The 21,543-nt window shown below is 45.3% G+C and overlaps 1 protein-coding gene across 1 annotated transcript; it reads right to left on the bottom strand.

Moving 5' to 3' along the window:
* Positions 1–125: 125 nt before the first annotated feature.
* Positions 126–21,208, bottom strand: LOC115130501 (rho guanine nucleotide exchange factor 37-like). Its single transcript, XM_029661704.2, has 13 exons — positions 20,564–21,208; positions 17,881–18,284; positions 17,274–17,403; positions 16,178–16,325; positions 15,581–15,780; positions 15,300–15,430; positions 14,755–14,859; positions 14,194–14,307; positions 13,635–13,952; positions 13,062–13,190; positions 10,674–10,869; positions 10,106–10,317; positions 126–4,768 (listed from the first exon to the last, which is right to left on the bottom strand). The coding sequence occupies exons 2-13, from the start codon at positions 18,271–18,273 to the stop codon at positions 4,562–4,564; spliced, it is 2,283 nt and encodes a 760-aa protein (XP_029517564.2). The 5' UTR covers positions 18,274–18,284; positions 20,564–21,208; the 3' UTR covers positions 126–4,561.
* Between the last annotated feature and the right edge of the window lie 335 nt (positions 21,209–21,543).

Below are 21,543 nucleotides of genomic sequence, written 5' to 3'. Positions count from 1 at the left end.
CCAGCCCCACCATGCGAGCCAGTAGCCAGCCCCACCATGCGAGCCAGTAGCCAGCCCCACCATACGAGCCAGTAGCCAGCCCACCATACGAGCCAGTAGCCAGCCCACCATACGAGCCAGTAGCCAGCCCACCAGTAGCCAGCCCCAGTAGCCAGCCCCACCATACGAGCCAGTAGCCAGCCCACCATACGAGCCAGTAGCCAGCCCACCATACGAGCCAGTAGCCAGCCCACCATACGAGCCAGTAGCCAGCCCACCATACGAGCCAGTAGCCAGCCCACCATACGAGCCAGTAGCCAGCCCACCATACGAGCCAGTAGCCAGCCCACCATACGAGCTAGTAGCCAGCCCCACCATACGAGCCAGTAGCCAGCCCATGGCTGTACGTCAAACGGTTCAAACAGAAACAAAAGAAAAAAACGGAGCGTCTCGATGCCACATTTCGAGCATTGTGAACGAGAGAAAAAGACGAAGCAACGTCATCATTTCAGGAAAAGTAAGAAGGGAGGGGGTTAGAACAGTCTATGATGGGTTAGAACAGTCTATGATGGGTTAGAACAGTCTATGATCAATGCAGTAAGAAGGGAGGGGGTTAGAACAGTCTGATGGGTTAGAACAGTCTATGATCAACGCAGTCCCCCTCCAGTTGGGGCCTCTGTGAGGATTCTAACGCAGCCTCTCGCTCTACTCCAATCACTCCTTACCCCCACCCATGCTCCTCCCTCAGTCTGAATGGGCCCCAGGACCCAAAAGGACCGTCCAGTCTATTTTGTACTAAGGGGCCAATGTGATTTACACCAAGGGAAAGGGCACTGCCCGACACAGCACAGATGAGATCAACATGTAAACAATCCTAGAATACTCTTTGGTTACAAATAATGTTTCAAAAGTATCCAGTTACAGAACATCAAAGCAATTCCTTTATGAAGGCCACATAAGTAAGTAGCCCTGTTCGAGACAGGCTCCTGTCCTATTGGCCGTTCGGTCTCCTGTTTCTGGAGCGTGAGGCAGCTTGAGGTACAAATGCACTCCCTGGACAGGATGCTAGGCCACACAACTTCCTTCAAATGGAAAGGGTATATTGGGGCGGCAGGGTAGCCTAGTGGTTAGAGTGTTGGGGTAGTAACCGGAAGGTTGCAAGTTCAAATCCCCGAGCTGACAAGGTACAAATCTGTCGTTCTGCCCCTGAACAGGCAGTTAACCCACTGTTCCTAGGCCGTCATTGAAAATAAGAATTTGTTCTTAACTGACTTGCCTGGTTAAAGAAAAGGTAAAATAAATATAGAATTCAGTTTCAAGTCAGCGTGTGGGAGAATTATGAATGGAATGATATCCAGTTGAAGGGAAACATGAATTGTATCTTATGTCAGTCAGTGTTCAGTGCATTCGGAAAGTATTCAGACTCCTTGACTTGTTCCACATTTTGTTACATTACAGCCTTATTCTAAAATTATTTATTTCCTTCCCCCCCCCCCTCATCAATCTACACGCAAAAATGCAATCCATTTTAGAATAACGCTGTAACGTAATAAAATGTGGGAAAAAGTCAAGGGCTCTGAATACTTTCCGAATGCACTGTGTATCGGTCTTCTGTCTCTCTGTATGTCTTATTCAAAGAAGGGCTGGAAGCATGAAGGAGAAAGCAGAAAACAGCCGATGTCCTGGAATTAGGAACAGCCAAGTCAATCCTCCTGACGACAAGGAGATCTGTTAAGCTTGACTGCCGTGGCTCACTCACACGCTCTCACTGACACACATGGCGATTGGGCCATGTCAGTGGCTCCATCCTCAGCTCCCCAAGGGGAGCCTCAGGAGAATTTTGCTGCATGGCTGCAGAGCGTCACATGCCTCCCTGCCTTGCCGTACCCTGCACCGTCCACGCCTCAGTCTCACCACTATCTTCTAAGCCCCCCAGTCATTAGCTACAAGCCAAGGGAAAATGTCCCATTCTAGTCCAGCAGCAGAGGGGATGAACCATTGTTAAAACTAAATTGGTTTTTGCCAGAGACAGGGCCTAAAAGAAGCCAAAGCTAAGGCATCAGGGGCGGTGCCAGACGGTTACCAAATACAGCCCTGGCTTAAAACAACCAGGACAAGCCCACTGGTGCTATTTCTGTGGCCAAGCCCAGTGCGACGGATCAGCCGCCGTTACACACTGCGCTTCAACACTTCCTCACATGTCAGGGGAGGTGGCGGAGAGAGAGACTCTCAGGAAAAATAATACCCCCCCCCCGGCACCCAGATGCACTTTCCCTTGACTGCCACAGTGACCCCCTAAAAATGGACAATCATTTTAGCCCAGCACGTAAATCTGAGGCTGCAGCCAGATAAGCAGACAGTGTTACAGTGGAGCAGCTGATCCACACTCTGACTGGAGGCTGACAGAAACATGGACGCCTCGTCTCAGCCCTGCCTGCAAAGCACTGGATTTACCCTCCTAGTCAGGAGCCCAATTCTCAAAAGACAGAGACAACAACCAACCTAGTTGTTGTCTGTATACTCCCCTATGGATTTTAAGCCAAGAGCGGCCCTGGAGCCTTGCAGGGAGGTAGTATAACAGTCGCTGTTATGGGATTTACCACCCAGAGGAAGGAAGGGAAAAATGTGTTTCCACAGTGGCCAGCAGGGGGAGGCCAAGGGTCCAACAGGGGATCCTATAATGACAGTAGTCTATTTATAGAACCATTGAATGAGAGAAAGTGTATTTTTAGAGCTGCGTAGGGTTCTGTCATGCTAGGGATAGCGGTACCTGCAGGGAGTCACTGCATCAAATCCCTGTTGACAACCAGTCCTTAGCATCAAGGTGACAACCACAAATGCGGAATACGCCACACACACATGTTTAGATGTCATATGGAGGACAGCACGCGCCACACAGTAGCATTGTTTGGTTAAGTGCAACCCTAAAAGCCCTTACGTTCATTTACACTTGATTACCCTCCATTCTGGTGCTCTCTTAGTGAAAGCTATGTTATAATAGCTTTCTAAAAAATGGGTCACCGTCTATGTGGCTTTTCCTCAAAATGCATCTAAAATTCAGAAACTGCACCATCTTAGAGCCGCATAAGAACCCTGTCCTGAGCCAACATGGTAAAATGGAGGTGAATATCTGAAAAGCTGTATACCCAGCTTGAATTCTGTATTATCCAGGCCACACAGACTATTCTGCAGCAATCAGCATAACAATGACACTGCTGCACCAACAGAGCAGAGCTGTGCTCCCTTTCAAACTGTTTTTGGCTATACTGAGTCATTTCATCTTCCATAGCTCATTTCATCAGAACACATGAAAGCCTGATGTGCGGCTCTGCCTGCTAGGGGTAAATAAATAGAATATATATATATATATTTTTTTAAACACGGCATAGGATTATCCCTGACAGTAGACTTACTGAGCAAACACATTCTCATTAGATAATATTATGAAGCAGATTGTGACAGTCAAATTAATTATACGACAACACTGTTAAGATATGAACATGTTTAGATTGTGCAACATCCACCAGAAGCTTAACATCAATACTGACTGAGGTAATAATAAAGATAATGAAGCTAAAGCCTACAAAAGCCATCTGTTAGGTGAGAGTTGGTGAGGTATGCCCCCTTGTGGCCAGCTCAGAGAAGACACAGAGTTCTGCCTCCGTCTAGACCAGACAGCCCAGATACAGCAGCAGCAGCAGCAGCATTGTAACGTCTTGTCTTCTCACTCTGCTCTGACATTTGGACCAATGAGAAGGCGCCGCTAGCACGACAAGTACTATGCTATTAAAGCCATAACAACCCGAATGATACAATTGCTTTTAATAACAGATGTTTGCTGCCGTTTGATATCTGGAATCAAACTAGCTACGCTTCATCCATTTGAACAGGACTTCTCTGATCCACTCTCCCCCTTTTCTTATTCGATCAATCTGGCATTAATGTTTCAGTATGCCGACCTCATTTCTTCTTAGAAATCATACAACTAGTTTGCCTGAGCATAAATTGCATTGCTGTCAATGTCAGTGGCAGATTCACTGTTGACGGTGCAAGCGGTACATCACATAAACAGAGTCAGGGGCGTGTACATATGTCCATCAGTTTAACTGCCAGTGCCAGTTGAGCGAGAGATCCGCTCAGTGGAGAAGCTTTGTCAGGTAGGTAAAATATTCACAACAACCAATTCCCTTGCCACAAGACTGCCTGCTCTCCTTCATCCTCATGCTGTGCTGAGGCATTGCTACCTGCCTGCCAGTCAGTCATTTTCTGTAGGAGAAAGCAGCATTTCACCCCTGGTTCCTGGTGATGGAAGCAGCCTCCCACTTACATGCTTCTAATAAGTGCTGCAGTCGAAGGGCTTGGAGCACTCTACATGCAAATGCCTGGTGCACCACTTCACACACACACACACACCTGTCATCTAATCCATCACACACACACACCACACACACACACACACACCTTTCTCGCCCTCCTGTAGATGTAGGCTTCAGTGAGAGTGCTTCTCCTGCTGAGCAGAGGTGCGTGGGCAGCGATGGTTGAGTGGCGTCTAGCACGGACTGGCTGGTTGTCCGGGGCAACCCTAGTGGTAGGGGGTGGTGGGCCACGTAGATGTAGGCACCACTGCCAGGTAGTTGGAGGGAACATACCCCCTCTGTTCCCGCACCTCCACCAGGCTCCAGTCGCGGCTACCCCTCTTGTCGTGGGGTTCCAGCACTCTGATTGGTTCCCCCACCCTCAGAGAGACCTCGTGACTGCTCCTCGCCGTGAAGTCATAGCCTGCAAACACCTGCAACGATACCACGGTGGACAGACAGAGAGTAAACAAGGCTTTATTATCGAGCATGGTGATCTAACAGAGATTGATATCCTAGCAGCCTAGCAGGGCTAATTGCTGTTTTTAGCCTGGTGGTCTGGCCAACGCCATTAGTAAACACAGCTCTTCTCTGGAGAACAGGACTTTAGAAAGTTGGGCCATCAGCAGGGCATGTAAGTGCAGTTTAGGGATCCGCTGTGAGGCCTGTGAATGTAGTGGACTTATCACCTTCAGTCTCCTCTGTTCACAAAGGCACAGAAATGACAGACTCAAAATGGACAACCCAAGTTGAAGAATTCAAGCCTTAGGGGGATTGTCACCTGCCTATGATTAGTGATCACACTTCCAGCGGTACATGATGATGGCTGGCTATAAGGGTATGATAAATGCCTCCCAAAGGTCATGAGGAGAATCACTCACTTTTACAACTTGTGACATTTCTTTCTTTTTAATAATGCATTTGAGCCAGTTGTGTTGTGACAAGGTAGGGGTGGTATTCAGAAGACAGCCCTATCTGGGAAAAGACCAAGTCCATATTATGGCAAGAACAGCTCAAATAAGCAAAGAAAAACAACAGTCCATCATTACTTCTTTAAGACATGAAGGTCAGTCAATGCGGAAAATTTCAAGAACTTTGACAGTTTCTTCAAGTTCAGTCGCAAAAACCATCAAGCGCTATGATGAAACTGGCTCTCATGAGGACCGCCACAGGAAAGGAACACCCTGAGTTACCTCTGCTGCAGAGGACAAGTTCATTAGAGTTACCAGCCTCAGAAATTGCAGCCCAAATAAATGCGTCACAGAGTTCAAGTAACCATGTATAAACCAATGTATACTGATGTTTGAAGAGCTAAAAACAAATCAATTAATAAAAACTCAGAATAGGGTCTGGTGGAACTCTGCTGACAAGGGTAAGCAGCCAATTTGGAGTTTTCCACCAAAAACCCTCACACGCATCTGATAGGGTTTGATTGATGGGATGCTGTCGTCCCCCCCCCCCCCCCCAATTGCATACACCCATCATCCATTTCCCTGACACACAAAGCAGAGCAGGTAGTCAGATGTGCTTTAACAACCTGCCACTCAGAAACCACCCACCCCTCACACTGCTCTGGCCCTCGTGTCACTCACCCGTGTGAAGTTGCCCCTAGATGCCAATCTTGGCTCAGATTAGCATTTTTTCCCCCCACTAATGGTTAAGGGATAGTTCATCCAAGTTACACAATTACATTGGTTTCCTTAGCCTGTAAGAAGTCTCTGGACAAGGTAATGACATCAATCCATGCTTTGTTTCTTTTGTAATGTTTCCACATGCTAACATTATTTTAGCATTTGTTTGTGCCACAAATGCCATTCAAGTCATGGAAGTAAATGTTTCACATATCATGTCCAAATCATCCGAAAGTATCTCACATTGATTGTGAAGCTCAACAAAATCACTTCAAATCAAAACTTTGTCACATGCCCCAAATACAAATGTAGACTTTACCGTGAAATGCATACTTACAAGTCCTTAACTCTTTTTGAACTGCACTGTTGGTTAAGAAAATATGTACCAAGTAGACTAAAATCAAAAGTAACGATAAAAAGTAACACAATAAGAATAACGAGGCTAAATACAGGGGGAACCGGTACCGAGTCAGTGTGCAGGGGTACAGGTTAGTTGAGGTAATTTGTACATGTAGGTGAGGTGACTATGCATAGATAATAAACAGCGAGTAGCAGCAGTGTACAAAAGGGAGGGTCAATGTAAATTGTCTGGTTGCGATTGTATTAATTGTTCAACAGCCTTATGGCTTGGGGGGGGGGGGGGGGGGGGGGGGGGGGTAGAAGCTGTTGAGGAGCCTTTTGGTCCTAGACTTGGCGCTCTGGTACCGCTTGCCTGCGGTAGCAGAGAAAACAGTCTCTTGGGTGACTGGAGTCTCTGACAATTTTATGGGCTTTCCTCTGACACCGCCTATTATATTAGTCCTGGATGGCAGGAAGCATGGCCCCAGTGATGTACACACTACCCTCTGTAGCGCCTTACGGTCAGATGCCGAACAGTTGCCATACCAGACAGTGTTGCAACCATGCTATCGATGGTACAGCTGTAAAACCTTTTGAGGATCTGGGAACCCATTCCAAATCTTTTCAGTCTCCTGAGGGTGGAAAGGTTTTGTTGTGCCCTCTTCATGACTGTTTGTTGGTGATGGACACCAAGGACCTTGAAACTCGACCCGCTCCACTATAGCCCTATCGATGTCAATGGGGGCCTGCTCAGCCCGCCTTTTCCTGTAGTCAACGATCAGCTCCTTTGTCTTGCCCACATTGAGGGAGAGGTTGTTGTCCTGGCACCACACTGCCAGTTCTCTGGGGAGGGGACTAAGTACTCACCCCTGACGGGCACCAGTGCTAAGGATCAGCGTGGCAGAACTGTTGTTGCCTACTCTTATGACCTGTGGGCGGCCCGACAGGAAGTCCAGGATCCAGTTGCAGAGGGAGATATTTAGTCCCAGAGTCCTTAGCTTAGTGATGAGCTTCGTGGGCACTATGGTGTTGAACGCCGAGCTGTAGTCAATGAACAGCATTCTCACATAGGTGTTCCTTTTGTCCAGGTGAGAAGGGGCAGTGTGGAGTGTAATTGAGATTGCATCATCTATGGATCTGTTGGGGTGGTATGCGAATTGGAGTGGGTCAAGAGTGTCTGGCAGGATGCTGTTGATGGGAGCCATGACCAGCCTTTCAAAGCACTTCATGGCTACAGACTTGAGTGCTACGGGTCGGTAGTCATTTAGGCAGGTTACCTTAGTGTTCTTGATTTCTTCAAACCAAGCTGCTTACCTATTGCAGATTCAGTCTTCCCAGCCTGGTGCAGGTCTACAATTTTGTTTCTGGTGTCCTTTGACAGCTCTTTGGTCTTGGCCATAGTGGAGTTTGGAGTGTGACTGTTTGAGGTTGTGGACAGGTGTCTTTTATACTGATAACAAGTTCAAACAGGTGCCATTAATACAGGTAACGAGTGAAGGACAGAGGAGCCTCTAAAAGAAGAAGTTACAGATCTGAGAGCCAGAAATCTTGCTTGTTTGTAGGTGACCAAATACTTATTTTCCACCATAATTTGCAAATAAATTGATTGAAAAAAAATAATCTAATTTTGTCTGTCATAGTTGAAGTGTACCTATGTTGAAAATTACAGGCCTTTTTAAGTGGGAGAACTTGCACAATTGGTGGCTGACTAAATACTTTTTTGCCCCACTGTAGGTCTAACAGTTTGGGTCTAGAGTGTCTCCCCCTTTGATGACGGGGATGACCGCGGCAGCTTTCCAATCTTTAATGAATCTCGGATGATACGAAAGAGAGGTTGAACAGACTAGTAATAGGGATTGCAGCAATGACGACGGATAATTTTACAAAGAGAGGCTCCAGATTGTCAGTCAGGTCTGGAGTGAACCAAGGGCTATATCTGTTCTTAGTTCTACATTTTGTGAAAGGGGCATGCTTATTTAAGATGGTGAGGAAATTACTTAAAGAACAACCAGGCATACTCAACTGACGGGATGAGGTCAATATCCTTCCAGGATACCCGGGCCAGGTCGATTAGAAAGGCCTGCTCGCAGAAGTGTTTTAGGGAGCATTTGACAGTGACGAGGGGTGGTTATTTGACCGCGGACCCATAACTGATGCAGGCAATGAGGCAGTGATAGCTGAGATCCTGATTGAAAACAGCAGAGGTGTATATGGAGGGCAAGTTGGTCAGGATAATATCTATGAGGGTGCCCATATTTACAGATTTAGGGTTGTACTTGGTGGGTTCACTTGACAGTTGGTCTGATGCAATGAGCACACATCCGGGTAATCCGTCCGGCCCAGCAGCTTTGTGAATGTTGACCTGTTTAAAGGTTTTGTTCACATCGGCTACCGAGGGTGTTATCACACAGTCATCCAGAACAGCTGGTGCTCTCGTGTATGCTTCAGTGTTGCTTGCCTTGAAGCGAGCATAAAAAAGGCATTTAGCTCATCTGGTAGGCTCGCGTCACTGGGCAGCTCACGACTGAGTTTCCCTTTGTAGTCCGTAAGAGTTTTCAAGCCCTGCCACATCCGACGAGTGTCAGAGCCGGTGTAGTAGGATTCAATCTTAATCCTGTATTGACGCTTTGCTTGTTTGATGGTTCGTCTGAGGGAATTGCAGGATTTCTTATAAACGTCCGGCATTAGTCTCCCGCTCCTTGAAAGCGGCAGCTCTAGCCATTAGCTAGATGCGGATGCTGCCTGTAATCCATGGCTTCTGGTTGGAATATGTATGTACAGTCACTGTGGGGACGACGTCGTCGATGTACTTATTGATGAAGCCGATGACTGAGGTGGTGTACTCCTCAAAGCCATTGAATGAATCCCAGAACATATTCCAGTCTGTGCTAGCGAAACAGTCCTGTAGTGTAGCATCCGCGTCATCTGACCTCTTCCGTATTGAGCGAGTCACTGGTACTTCCTGCTTTAGTTTTTGCTTGTAAACAGGAATCAGGAGGATAGAATTATAGTCAGATTTAGTAAATGGAGGGTGGGGGAGAGCTTTGTATGCATTTGTGTGTGTGGAGTAAAGGTGGTCTAGCATTTTTATTTCTCTCTGGTTGCACGTGACATGCTGGTAAAAATGAGGTGAAACGGATTTAAGTTTGCCTGCATTAAAGATCCTGCCACTAGGAGCGCTGCTTCTGGGTGAGCATTTTCTTCTTTGCTTATGGCCTTATACAGTTGGTGAGAGCAGTCTTAGTGCCAGCTTCATTCTGTGGTGGTAAATAGACAGCTGCGAATAATATAGATGAGAAATCTTGGTAGATAGTGTGGTCTACAGCTTATCATAAGGTACTCTACCTCAGGCGAGCAATACGTCGAGACTTCTTTAATATTAGACATCGCGCACCAGCTGTTATTGACAAAAACACATATACCCCCCACCCATCGTCTTACCAGAGGTAGCGTCTCTGTTCTGCCAGTGCATGGAAAATCCCGCTAGCTCTATATTATCCGTATCGTCGTTCAGCCACGTCCTGGTGAAACACTTAGATGTTTTGAACATGCTAATATCGGTCCAATGACTTGAATGGGATTTGTGCCACAAATGCTAAAACGTTAGCATGTGGAAACAGTGCCAGGGAGGGAAAAAAACAAAGCATTGATTGCTGTCATCTAGTCTATAGACTGCTTACAGGGTAAGGAAACCAATAAGTAATTTTGTAATTTGGGTGAACTATCCCTTTAAGATTAGGATTGGGGACACTGATCCTAGATCTGTACCTAGGGGAAACTTTACCAGGGAGTGTCACTTACCTGGAAGCAGGGCATGGTCATCGACAGAGTCCTCACGGGCTGGGGTGTATCAGGGGAGAAGGAGTGTCGCCTGACGTCAGGGGTGTAGGAGTGTCGCCTGACACCTCCAGCACAATCCACGGTAGTGACTGTCAGATGAGGGGACGGGGGAGGGTCCATGGTTACCTGGTGGTAACGCACCAGTTTTGAGGAGGGGACGTATCCTCTTGGACCTAAACACAGATTGTGTAATAGATGATCATAAAACATGAGTTCATCAATTTTATACTGTAATAAGATACGTTAAAAACCACATATTATCCAATAACTGATCTAATCAATTTGATAGATAGTAAGTGTTTAATTCTATGAGTACACAGCCAGCAGTAACAGTAAACAACCATTAGATGTCTCCACTAACTGGTGGTGGCTGAACCAGAATTCTAGTTTGGTGTTCACTGCTACATTGAAAGACAACTCAATACATTGACTAACTAAAGGACTGACTTTCCTTTAGAATGTGAAGCAGTGTGTTATTTTAAAAGATCATCCCCTCAAGTGAAAAGGTGAGATATCCTGGAGGTCTTACCCCCTGCGTCGACCAGCCAGCGGCGTCTGTCCCCCCGTGTGTCCATCTCACTGATGATGGCCACCAGCTCTCCTCTGTTCAGGCTCAGGTCCAGGTCTCTAGTCCCCACCACATGACCAGTCAGCTGGTAGATCTTGCCTGAGCCGTGCTTGTCTGTCAGGACCTTCAGACACTTCTGAGACCCAGGGCTGAGAGGCTGGGAGGACACAAATGAACAGAACAGGGGCGTGCTCATTACGCACCAAACAGAAGGGAACTGACTGAAACAGGGAGACTAACTGGATTTATCCAATAATAAAATGCTACGTTTTCACTTTCCGCTGCAAAAAGTTGAAACGGTGTGCCCTAATGAACCAATACTGTGCGATCAGGAACATAGTTATGCAGCAATCAAGCAACATACAGTAGTTCAACTAATTAGCAGCATCAAATAAAAGTGTATTGGTCGTGTACGAAGTTTAGAAGATGTTATAGCGGATGGAGTGAAATGCTTACGTTAACATCTAACGACGCAGTAAAATGTCAAACAAATACACAAATAATCACACACAAAGAAATCAAGAAATGTCGTAACAAATCCAATAGCACTGTAATCCTAATGCAATCTATGTACACCTGATGAAGACATACTAACAATATATACAGCAGTAGATGTAGTGTACAAAACATTAGGAACACCTTCCTAATAGTCAGTTGCACCCCCTTTTGCCCTCAGAACAGCCTCAATTTGTCGGGGAATGGACTCTACAAGGTCTCGAAAGTGTTCCACACGGATGCTGGCCCATTTTGTCCCCAATCCTTCACACAGTTGTGTTAAGTTGGCTGGATGTCTTTTGGGTGGTGGGACCATTCTTGATACACACGGTAAACTGTCGAGCGCGAAAAGCACAGCAGCATTGGAGTTCTTCACTCACTCAAACTGGTGCGCCTGGCATCTACTACCATACCCCATTCAAAGGCACTTAAATATATTTTCTTTCCCCATTCACCTTCTGAAAGGCACACACACAATCCATGTCTCAATTGTCTCGAGGCCTAAAAATCCTTCTTTAACCTGTCTCCTTCCCTTCATCTACACTGATTGAAGTGGATTTAACAAGGGGCATCAATTAGGGATTATAGCTTTCACCTGGTCAGTATGTCAGGGTTAGGCAAACTTGATGTTTTTGATTTAACCAACCTGGAAGACCAGGTGTGTGGAATTTAGGCAATCATTGAACTGATCAATTAGCTGGTCAGGTGTTGTGACTAGTTGGAACAAAAGCGTGCAGTACCTGTAGCACTCCAGGAACACGTTTGCCAACCCTCTGGTCTATGTTTTGTACACCCAGTGTGTATTAAGAGTGAGCACTCATTAACCCTGATGTTTGTTCACCTGCTTAGCTTCCCCCGGGGTGACTTGTAAGGTTTATGGCTTTACTATCTCACCCAAGAGCAGCTAATGAAGTGATCCCATGTCTTTCTACTGCTGTAGAAATGGTGCCTGTAAGTGAGAGCCATCGCCAGCCACAAATGAGCTACCCATCCTCACTACTGCTGTCATGCATGCCTGTAGATCTGACAGTCTCATTACTATCATATAGGATCCATCGCAAATGGCACCCTATTTCCGATGTAGTGCACTACTTTTGACCAGGGCCCATCTGTTCTGAGGGCTGCTCACACTGCAGACATAAAGACATAAAACACAGATTTGAATATGGGCTGTGTGAGAGGTCTAGATTAGTCTGAGACATCAAACCAGACCCTTTCTCTCTCCTCTTCTCTTGGCTTCTTCACATTCTCACCACTTAAAGTAATGCGTAGTGGTGATGATATGAGCCACGCGTTAGCTGGAGTGAAGTTATTACTGCATTATGACTAAGCAAAATGAATGGCGCTTTCTGTTCTAACTGGGGAGGAAAGGTAATGGAATTTCCAGTTTGCTACTTATGCATGTTGAACAGAAAGTGTGTGTTTTGTGAACGTGACATGTCCTAGTGTGTTAGTTTTGACAAATGGCTTAAGCTTAGTTACAGTACTGTCCCCTCAGGCAGCACACCTTCCTCAGAACCTTCAACAGGTAAACAGCTCATCTCGGTTAACTCGGAACTAAAATACTGCACAATTTGGTTAGTCGCCCGTCTGTCCACGAGAGATTACTCAACGGGTAACACCACAACTCTAAGGCCAATATAAATAACCATCCTGATCCAATTCAGGTTATTCCAAACACATGATGGATTCAGATAATAAGAACATTTACAGTGAATGGGTCTAGTATGAATCGTCCTGCTGCGTGAGGCTGTGGATGTATACACGCACTGTCCCTGGCGATGTTCCCCGGCAACAAGTCACATCACCACCAACCAAACAACAGATTATAGTGCAGCTTCTGTTGGGACTGACCTGGACAATGGGAGCATTGAGTTGGTCCTCCACATTCCGACACAGAGTCTCCAGCATCCTCGCACCCTCCAGCACCGAACACTCTGCCCACTCCCAGAATGCATTAGGCTCCAGGGAACTGTGAGGGAGCTGCAAAGAGAGGTCAGACAAAACAAGTTTAGAAAGATAGTCATGTTCAAATTCAGCTGCATCTCTGGCCTTAGGTATAGTTCTCACTAATCAATCACTGAAAGTGACAAGAAAACTGCAACACAACATGCTTATCTTGGCAAAGGAGAAATGCTCACTAACAGGGACGTAAACTAATTTGTGCACACTATTTGAGAGAAACACGCTTTCTGTGCGTCTAGAACATTTCTGGGATCTTTTATTTCAGCTCATGAAACCAACACTTCACATGTTGCTTTTATATTTTTGTTCAGTGTATAAACAACGGACAGCAGATTCACTGGCTGAAATGGTCAATTGCAATGGTCAGCATTGGTCAGCATCCACAGATATACTTTAGTATAGGGTATCTTGCTACCCCCTCTAAACCCTTCTACAGTGACTGTGGTGTACCTACTACCCCACCTGTTGGGCAAAGCCCTGGAAGAGCTGCTCCATGTCTGCAGCCAGGTCCTTGTGCAGGCAGCTGAAGGCCCCCAGCATGCCCCAGAGCAGGGTGAGGGCCAGGCCATTGAACTGGGGCAGCTCATTGAGGAGCAACGTGTTGATGGTCTTATAGGTGTTTGCCACCGCCTGCTCATCGTAGCTCAGACTGGGCTTCTCTTCGATCAGCTCGTAGTCAAGCAGCTTGTCCAGGCGCTTACGGATCAGGTTACGAGGCCCCACCAGCAGTTCTCGAAGGGCACAGAGCGGCTTGTGGACCAAGGTCCTCATCCTCTTCTCCTGGATGTTGAGTGGGGGATGGGGAGAGGAAGAGGGAAATATTAGGGAATAGAGAGTGGGGGAGGGCGATGGATAGAGGCGTGAGGTCCGGGCAGTGCAATCTGAAGCCTGAAGGACATGTGGGAAAGTGAAACACGACCATGGGCGCAATTCAATAAAAATGGTCTGTCCTCCCAGCCAACATATTCCGATGCCCATTGTTGTAGCATGCATAACAAAGTGGTACTTTGGCTTGACTCACAAATGTAGGAAGTATCCATTGTCTCAATGCTGCTGTGATTTCCTTGTAGCATATAGCAGGCTTCTCGCCGTCCATGTCAAGGTCAAACTCCTCCGGTCGACAGCTAAGGAATCTCTGTAATAGAACGATGGAAGAAAAGATGCCACATCAACTATATCTAGACACGGGAAACGCAAACAGAAAACTGAGGTAGTCGTCAGAAATGCATGGTTTATGGCAGGCAGCGGCTGTTTGACAGTGGGGAGACTCTGCATTCAAATAGGTGCGGCAATGTGAAGGAGGCTGAAAACTTAAAACAGATTTTCTTACAACATCTTTACATTTTCAAATGCTCACCACTGAAACATGAGCCAAGTAGTTGTAGTTGACAGCTGGCGAGGAGGATTACCGATCCAACCGTGCTCATTATTTAGTGAGAAGAGGATATCAAGCTAGAAGTGAATCTAAAGGGATTGGGCACTAATTGTATGTTGAGTGGAAAGCCAGGTGTAAACAACGTGATTCCAATGCTGTCATGGTGATGGTCTCCATGGCAAAGGGATCGGGTCTACAAAAGCTCACCTGCAGATGGCTGAGATACGTCTCCACATTTTCATGTAGCACGGCGATACCATTTTCAAGGAGATAGAAAAAGCCCTCCAAGGCATCAAACTCCTCATCAACCAACTGGAATTGAACCGAGGGCAGTTATTAAACAGCAAATTCAATACATTTTTACAGAGATTTTAAGTAAGAATGTTCTACCATCCATTGATAAAAAGAGACCCCCAGAGCTTCAGTTTGTGACTTGATGAATAATATGTCTAGAAATGTCCGCAAGGGAATACTCATAACCATGTGACACGCCACCAACATAGCACGTGTCATTGTATTCAACTACTCTCTCTACATACTTTATGTAATAAATGCTCCCCGGAGGTGTGAATCAAGGTTCGAATACAGCGAGACCTTTTAAGAAGTAAACACTGGTGATGTCATATGTTATCTCACAGCTTTTCCCATTCCCTAGGTTTAATTATTAACCTAAAAGGTGCTGAAGAATGGCGTGTAGTTTCATTTTATGGCTGAGTGAATAACATCAGGAACAGGTACGGAAAGTGCCTTACCTTTGGTGCAATCCCCGTCTCATGCTTGATGAACTGACTCAGTCTGGCAGTCTTCTTTGCGATGCTGTGGCTATTCAGACGATTTATCTTATCCCTTATCGTCAAGGTTTCCGTCTTCTTGTATTTGTCGGCTGTGATGAGAAGACAAGAAATTCTAATATGGGTGTTCAGGAAAAAAAAGTGAAGGAAATGCCCACAATCTATCAATATCCTTGGTCTGAATAGTAAAACCAATCATAGGATTTGGTTACAAGAACGTGATAGCCAGCATGTGTCCTCACCAACTTCTCGGAAGCGTTTGTACTCATTGATCCTGCAGTTGATGGCTACGGCGGCGTGGGCAGTCTGCTCCAGGAGAGAGTAGGCCGGGTGCCCAGGGTCTGTATGTTTCATGATGGTCTGGAGGAGAAGAGGGTAGCGAGCGATCCTTTGGACTGGCATCACCAGGAAGAAGCTCAGAGAGGTAGCATTCACCTCTGGCCTGTACACAACATAGTCTAAACGTGTCTTTTCTAGATTTGTAATGTGAGAAAGCTGTATTTTGACATCCGTAAAACATTTATTTTAAATGGGGTGTGATATTAAGGGCAATTTCAGTATTGTATTTCAATTGGACAATAGAGACAATGTATGGTACGAACAGGAATGCAGAAAGTGAGATCAAGGTACATACATTCACCTCTGGCCTGTATCAACACATACACTGTGACAATACTGAAGGATGGACATTGTATTTCATTGTGAACAAAAGGTCAAAGTTAGCCTGGACCCAGATGGGTTTGTGCTGTTAGCCCTATTGAGTGTTTGGCATGAAAACGACCATAGATTTGGGGCCAGGATAGGAACAGAAATGCAGAGAGAGAGAGAGATAAACGTACGCTGAGGACTTGATGACTTTCACCATCTCAGTCCACAGGGATTCTTTCTGTTTGTAGCAGTTCTCTAACGCTGTGACGGTGTTGTAGTTGGACAGGTACTCCTTGTAAGCCGACTCGATGTCTGTTGATAGACTGAGGAAGGAGTCACCTGAAGGGAATATGAATCAAGTATTTATGATGTGACATTAATGTACATTTATGCCTCCCATGCGGGTCCTTTAGCAACCCTCCATGGGGACGGATAAGGTGATTTGTCACATGCTCTGAATACAACAGGTGTAGACTTTCCCGTGAAATGCTTACTTGCGAGCCCTTTCCCAATAACGCAGAGATTTAAGAAGTGATAATAAGGGAGCACAGCTTTCACCTGGATTCACCTGATCAGTCTGTGATAGAAATGTTTTCTACACTCAGTGTATATTTGTCTCTCTAACCATTCTTGCAGGTTAGAGCTCTGCAGAAGAGATAAATGTTTGAACACCTAGCCGTCCAGCTGCTGAGCGAGGTCAACTAAATAATGGAAAAAAGGAACTCCGACACGCCGGCACTCTTGTTTACTCCACATTGAAATATAGAAAGGGCAAACAAGGTCGCAACAGAGAGAGGGAGTTTGTTTTTCCCATTATTTTGCTGACCTCTCCAGGCAGCTTGACTGCAAGGTGTACTGTATGAAGTGTTTGGTTTGCAACACCACGGCGGGAAATGTGCTAATAGGCTTTTAATACACGCAGGTATGTAGTACACATAATGAGAAGCAGCTGGTACCAATAGTCCTGTGAAACAGAGGTGGTTGACATGAGCCTATTCTTGAATAGCCCCATAGAATTAGTAGGTGGGGTGGTGCAGGTGTGAATATGTTACTAAGTACCTGTGAGTAAGAATCACTAGGTGTGATAGTGTATGTTTGAGGTGTGAAGGTAGACCGCCATGGAAACAGTTCTGCAGTACTGCTCCTGTATGGCTCAGTTGGTAGAGCATGGTGCTTGCAATGCCAGGAATGTGGGTTCAATTCCCACGGCCACCCATTAGTAAATGATTTTGATAAAATAATCTGCTAAATGGCATATATTATTATTACTGTATTGTTGCTACTTACACAGGGTCTCCAGGAAGAGAGGATCATGGGGCGTGACCTGCTTCTGGTCCAGGAGGCTGAGGAGGCGTCCCGACACATCAATCACCTCTTCTATGTACAGGAACATGCTGTCCAGGTTAGGCAGCGGAGGCTGTGTTGGGGAGGATGGTACACCATTTATCATAACGACTTTACTTCTCCACAAGGGGAATCATTCACCCACCACTACTCTACCTCCTCCTCCTATCCACCGTTCTATCCCTTCTCCTCCCTGTCTCTCACCCTCTGCATCCTCCTCCCTCTTTCGGTCCGTCCACCAACAGTAGCCCTCCTCATCATTACCACTGGCTGATGCATAGACAGGCTTGCCTTCCAGCCCATAAAATGTGATTTCATCCTGTTTTTACAAGACTCATTTTAAGCACAGCCTTTTATTCAAATACATTTGATGATATGGCAATTTAAATACCTTCAGAGACAGGAAAGGAAATAAAGCATGGTGCTTCAAGATAACCATTCCTTAGAGATTAGTCTATTGACTTTAGACCCACTAGGGTCCATAGTTTTCCCCGGTCAAGTCACATGGTCAGGAAACTCCTAGCCCTGTGCAGTGGTGCAGTAGAAGTACCTGTAGTTTCTGCAGGTTGCTCCTGATGGTGCAGGTGCAGACCTGGAGGAGTCTCAGGTAGTTCCTCTCTGTGTAGATCAGCTCTTCTGTGGCCAGGAGCTGCCTCTGAGCCTCTCTCTCAGCCCTCTCCTTGGCTGCAGCCTCCTCAACTGCAGCCTTCTCTGATGCATCCTCTGCTGGCGCCTCCACAAACACAGTCATCTTTGATAACAGCGAGAGACATATAGGGTGCTCCTCTATGTCCACTGCCTCACACTCATCCGCTGTTCCCTCGCTCACCTCCGACCTCTTCTCTTTGGCCTCAGCTCTGGGACTTAGAGAAGGAGTATGGTTTCGGGGAGCTGGGGGAGCCAGGGTTGGGGTAGCTGGCTCAGCCCTCACTGGGCTTTCCATGCTGAGGCTGTCTGTCAGAGAAATAGGGGGTTAGCTCCATGTGGGGCCTGAGGTCTATATCCCACCCAGTAGTAGCAGCCAGTGGCAGGGCTATTATAGTGGGTCTGAATGGCTTATACACTGCATTGTTTCCTGCCCTTTGAGCTGGAACACCATGTGTTCACACAACATGGTCCTGCTTTTACAAAGCTGTTGCTGCTAAAGCAATTTCCATTTTGAGCAGATTTCAAATCAATCAATGTAATCAGGTTTACAGTGCCTTGTGAAAGTATTCAAACCCCTTGACTTATTCCACATTGTTGTGTTAAAGCCTGAATTCAAAATGTATTAAATTGTTGTTGTTTTTATCACCCATCTACACACAATACCACATCATGAGAAAGTCAAAACATGTTTTTAGAAGTGTTTGAAAATGTATTAAAAGAAATATCAAATTTAGGTACTCAACCCAGAGTCAATACTTTGAAGAATCACCTTTAGCTGCGATTACTGCTGTGAGTCGTTCTGTGTAAGTCTCTAAGAGCTTGTTTGTGCAACATTTGCCCATTATTCTTTTCAAAATGTTCAAGCTCTGTCAAATTGGTCGCTGATCATTGCTAGACAACCCTTTCCAAGGTCGTGCCATAGATTTTCAAGTAGATTTAAGTCAAAACTGTAACTCGGTCAGTAATATTCACTGTCTTATTGGTAAGCAGCATAGACTTGGCCTTGTGTTTTAGGTTATTGTCCTACTGAAAGGTGAATTCATCTCCCAATGTCTGGTGGAAAGTAGACTGAACCAGGTTCTCCTCTAGGAATGTGCATGCGCTTAGCTCCATTCCATACATTTTTTATCCTAAAGATCTCCCCAGTCCTTAATAAAGGTAAATGTCACCATTTTTCAACTTCATCATCTCCAGCGCCATCCCAACGTCAACATGTGAAAATGGCACGTTTCAAAGTTGTGTAGTGTTTCCAATAACATCGGTGTGCATAGGCATTGCCTATTCATTGGTGGATGTCATTGTAAACAGCTTTCTTACACTCTTTTTTACTAAAAAAACAGACATGACATTTTCACATAATATGTTGATATTGGAGTGGTGATGGAGATGACATTTCCTTTACCGGTTACAATCATACCCATAACATGATCCAGCCACCACTATGCTTGAAAAATATGGAGAGCAGTACTCAGTAATGTGTTGTATTGGATTTGTCCCAAACATAACACTTTGTATTTTGAACAAAAAGTGAATTGCTTAGCCATATTTTTTAGCAGTATTACTTTAGTGCCTTTTTGCAAACAGGATGCATGTTTTGGATACTTTTTTATTCTGTACAGGCTTCCTTTTCACTCAATTATGTTAGTATTGTGGAGTAACTACAATGTTGTTGATCCATTCTCAGTTCTCTAATCACAGCCATTAAACTCTAACCGTTTTAAGTCACCATTGGGCTCATGGTGAAATCCCAGAGTGGTTACTTTCCTCTCCAGCAACTGAGTTAGGAAGGACGCCTGTATTTTTGAAGTGACTGGTTGTATTAATACACCATCCAAAGTGTAATTAACTTCATCATGCTCAAAGGGATATTGAATGTCTGTTTTTTTAACCCATCTACTGTGCCAATAGGTGCCCTTCTTTGCGAGGCATTGGAAAAACCTACCTGGTTTGTGGTTGAATCTGTGTTTGAAATTCACTGCTCGACTGAGGTACCTTACAGATAATTGTATGTGTGGGGTAGAGATGAGGTAGTCATCCAAAAAATCATGTTAAACACTATTATTGCACACAGTGAGTCCATGCAACTTAAGCACATTTTTATTATTATTATTTAGGCTTGCCATAAATGGTGTATTGTGAGTAAACCAGTGACAAAAACATCTCAATTTAATCTATATAAACTCAGGCTGTAACACAACAAAATGTGGATGAAGTCAAGGGGTGTGAATACTTTCTGAAGGCACTATAGCCTTTGACTCATTCATGTTATGGGAATACTGACTAGAAATGTGTGGAGTGACAGTCAGCGGTTGTGATTCAGCAGCAAAATTACTTGAAAAATGTTGACTTAGCTGTGGTTCACCACTGAACAAAAAAGTTATCAAAACAAAGTGATCTACCTAATGAGTCATAATGTTAATTAATAAGGTGGATAGAAATACAGACATTACATACACACCACCATAACAAAACAGGTCTCTGGATTACTAGTTTAATAATCCAACATCAACAACAACAACCTCAGGTTGAAAATATCAGGTTCTCAGTGACAGTGCCAGCAGAAAACAACCATTAAAGCATATTACCTTGAGAAGAGGCCTGGGATCAGACTCAGCAGGGCTGGCGGGCAAAAGGATTGTGCTGCGGTTGTTGCCGTCGAGTGCCTGGCAAACACACCAACATAGAGACTGGTGTAACTTTCTCCACTGACTCACTCACTAACAGAGCTGTGGCATGGGTGTGAGTGGAGGCTTGTGGGGGAATGGGGGATGGGAGGGTCAGCGGCATGGGATGTTTGTTGGGGTAAAGTGGGAGGCAGATAGGGAGGTTGTAGGCTTTTAGCAGTGTGGAAAGGCCTGAGCACACACAGCACATATCCTCTCTGTGCTGAATAAGCTGATTGACTGCAGCAGCCGGTGAAAAGGGAGTGACGCCTGCTCAGGAGGAAGCTCATTGGCTGGCACCCATTCAAGAAGAAAGGCTGGCCCGCCAGTAGAGAGACAGCACCATGCAGATTGATGTTTTCTCACAGGAAACAAAAGCTCAAAGGGAATTCAATGCCAATTGCCACCCAAGTAATGGTAAAGATTTTCCACCTGTAAGAATTTAGAAATGTGTGAGTACAAGACAAAATCATATGGAGTTGACAGTAAATGTTTATCTTGAGGGTGATGCAATTTGTCAGTTATTTACAGAGAAACAATTCAACTAACAAACATTTCAGGCCCAACAAGGAACTCACAAGCACTGAAAGAAAATGGATCAGAGTTGATAACATTGGAACTGGGCCAAGGAATTCTGCGTAAATTGATTAATTAACAGTTCAGTCATCATTGTGATGACTTGTAGTTGTTAAACAAGTACAGGTGATAACTCATTGCTAATTTTACAACAGGAAACCGCAATAATCCCATGTGTTAAAACTTAAATATATTACATTGACCAGGGAGGAAACTTGGATTCCAGTGATAGCAGGATACTGAATGGCTGATGGGTCGGTCCTAATGATCAGAGGATAAAAATGTTTCAGACTAAATATCCTCCACTCATCACATCATGATTATCT

Source organism: Oncorhynchus nerka, linkage group LG6 (assembly GCF_034236695.1).
Source record: "Oncorhynchus nerka isolate Pitt River linkage group LG6, Oner_Uvic_2.0, whole genome shotgun sequence".
In the NCBI taxonomy this organism is placed as follows: Eukaryota; Metazoa; Chordata; class Actinopteri; order Salmoniformes; family Salmonidae; genus Oncorhynchus; species Oncorhynchus nerka.
Note: the sequence above shows the minus strand (reverse complement) of the source record. Positions and strands in the feature narration are given on the sequence as shown.

What these genes read in the sequence shown, in the direction of transcription:
- LOC115130501 (XM_029661704.2), bottom strand. Translation starts at nt 18,273, where the DNA reads ATGGAAAGCCCAGTGAGGGCTGAGCCAGCTACCCCAACCCTGGCTCCC. An exon ending in GCAACCTGCAGAAACTACAG is followed by an intron (nt 17,404 to 17,880) that starts GTACTTCTACTG and finishes TCCCCAACACAG; the next exon opens with CCTCCGCTGCCTAACCTGGA. An exon ending in TCAATGCTCCCATTGTCCAG is followed by an intron (nt 10,870 to 13,061) that starts GTCAGTCCCAAC and finishes GTGTCCTCCCAG; the next exon opens with CCTCTCAGCCCTGGGTCTCA.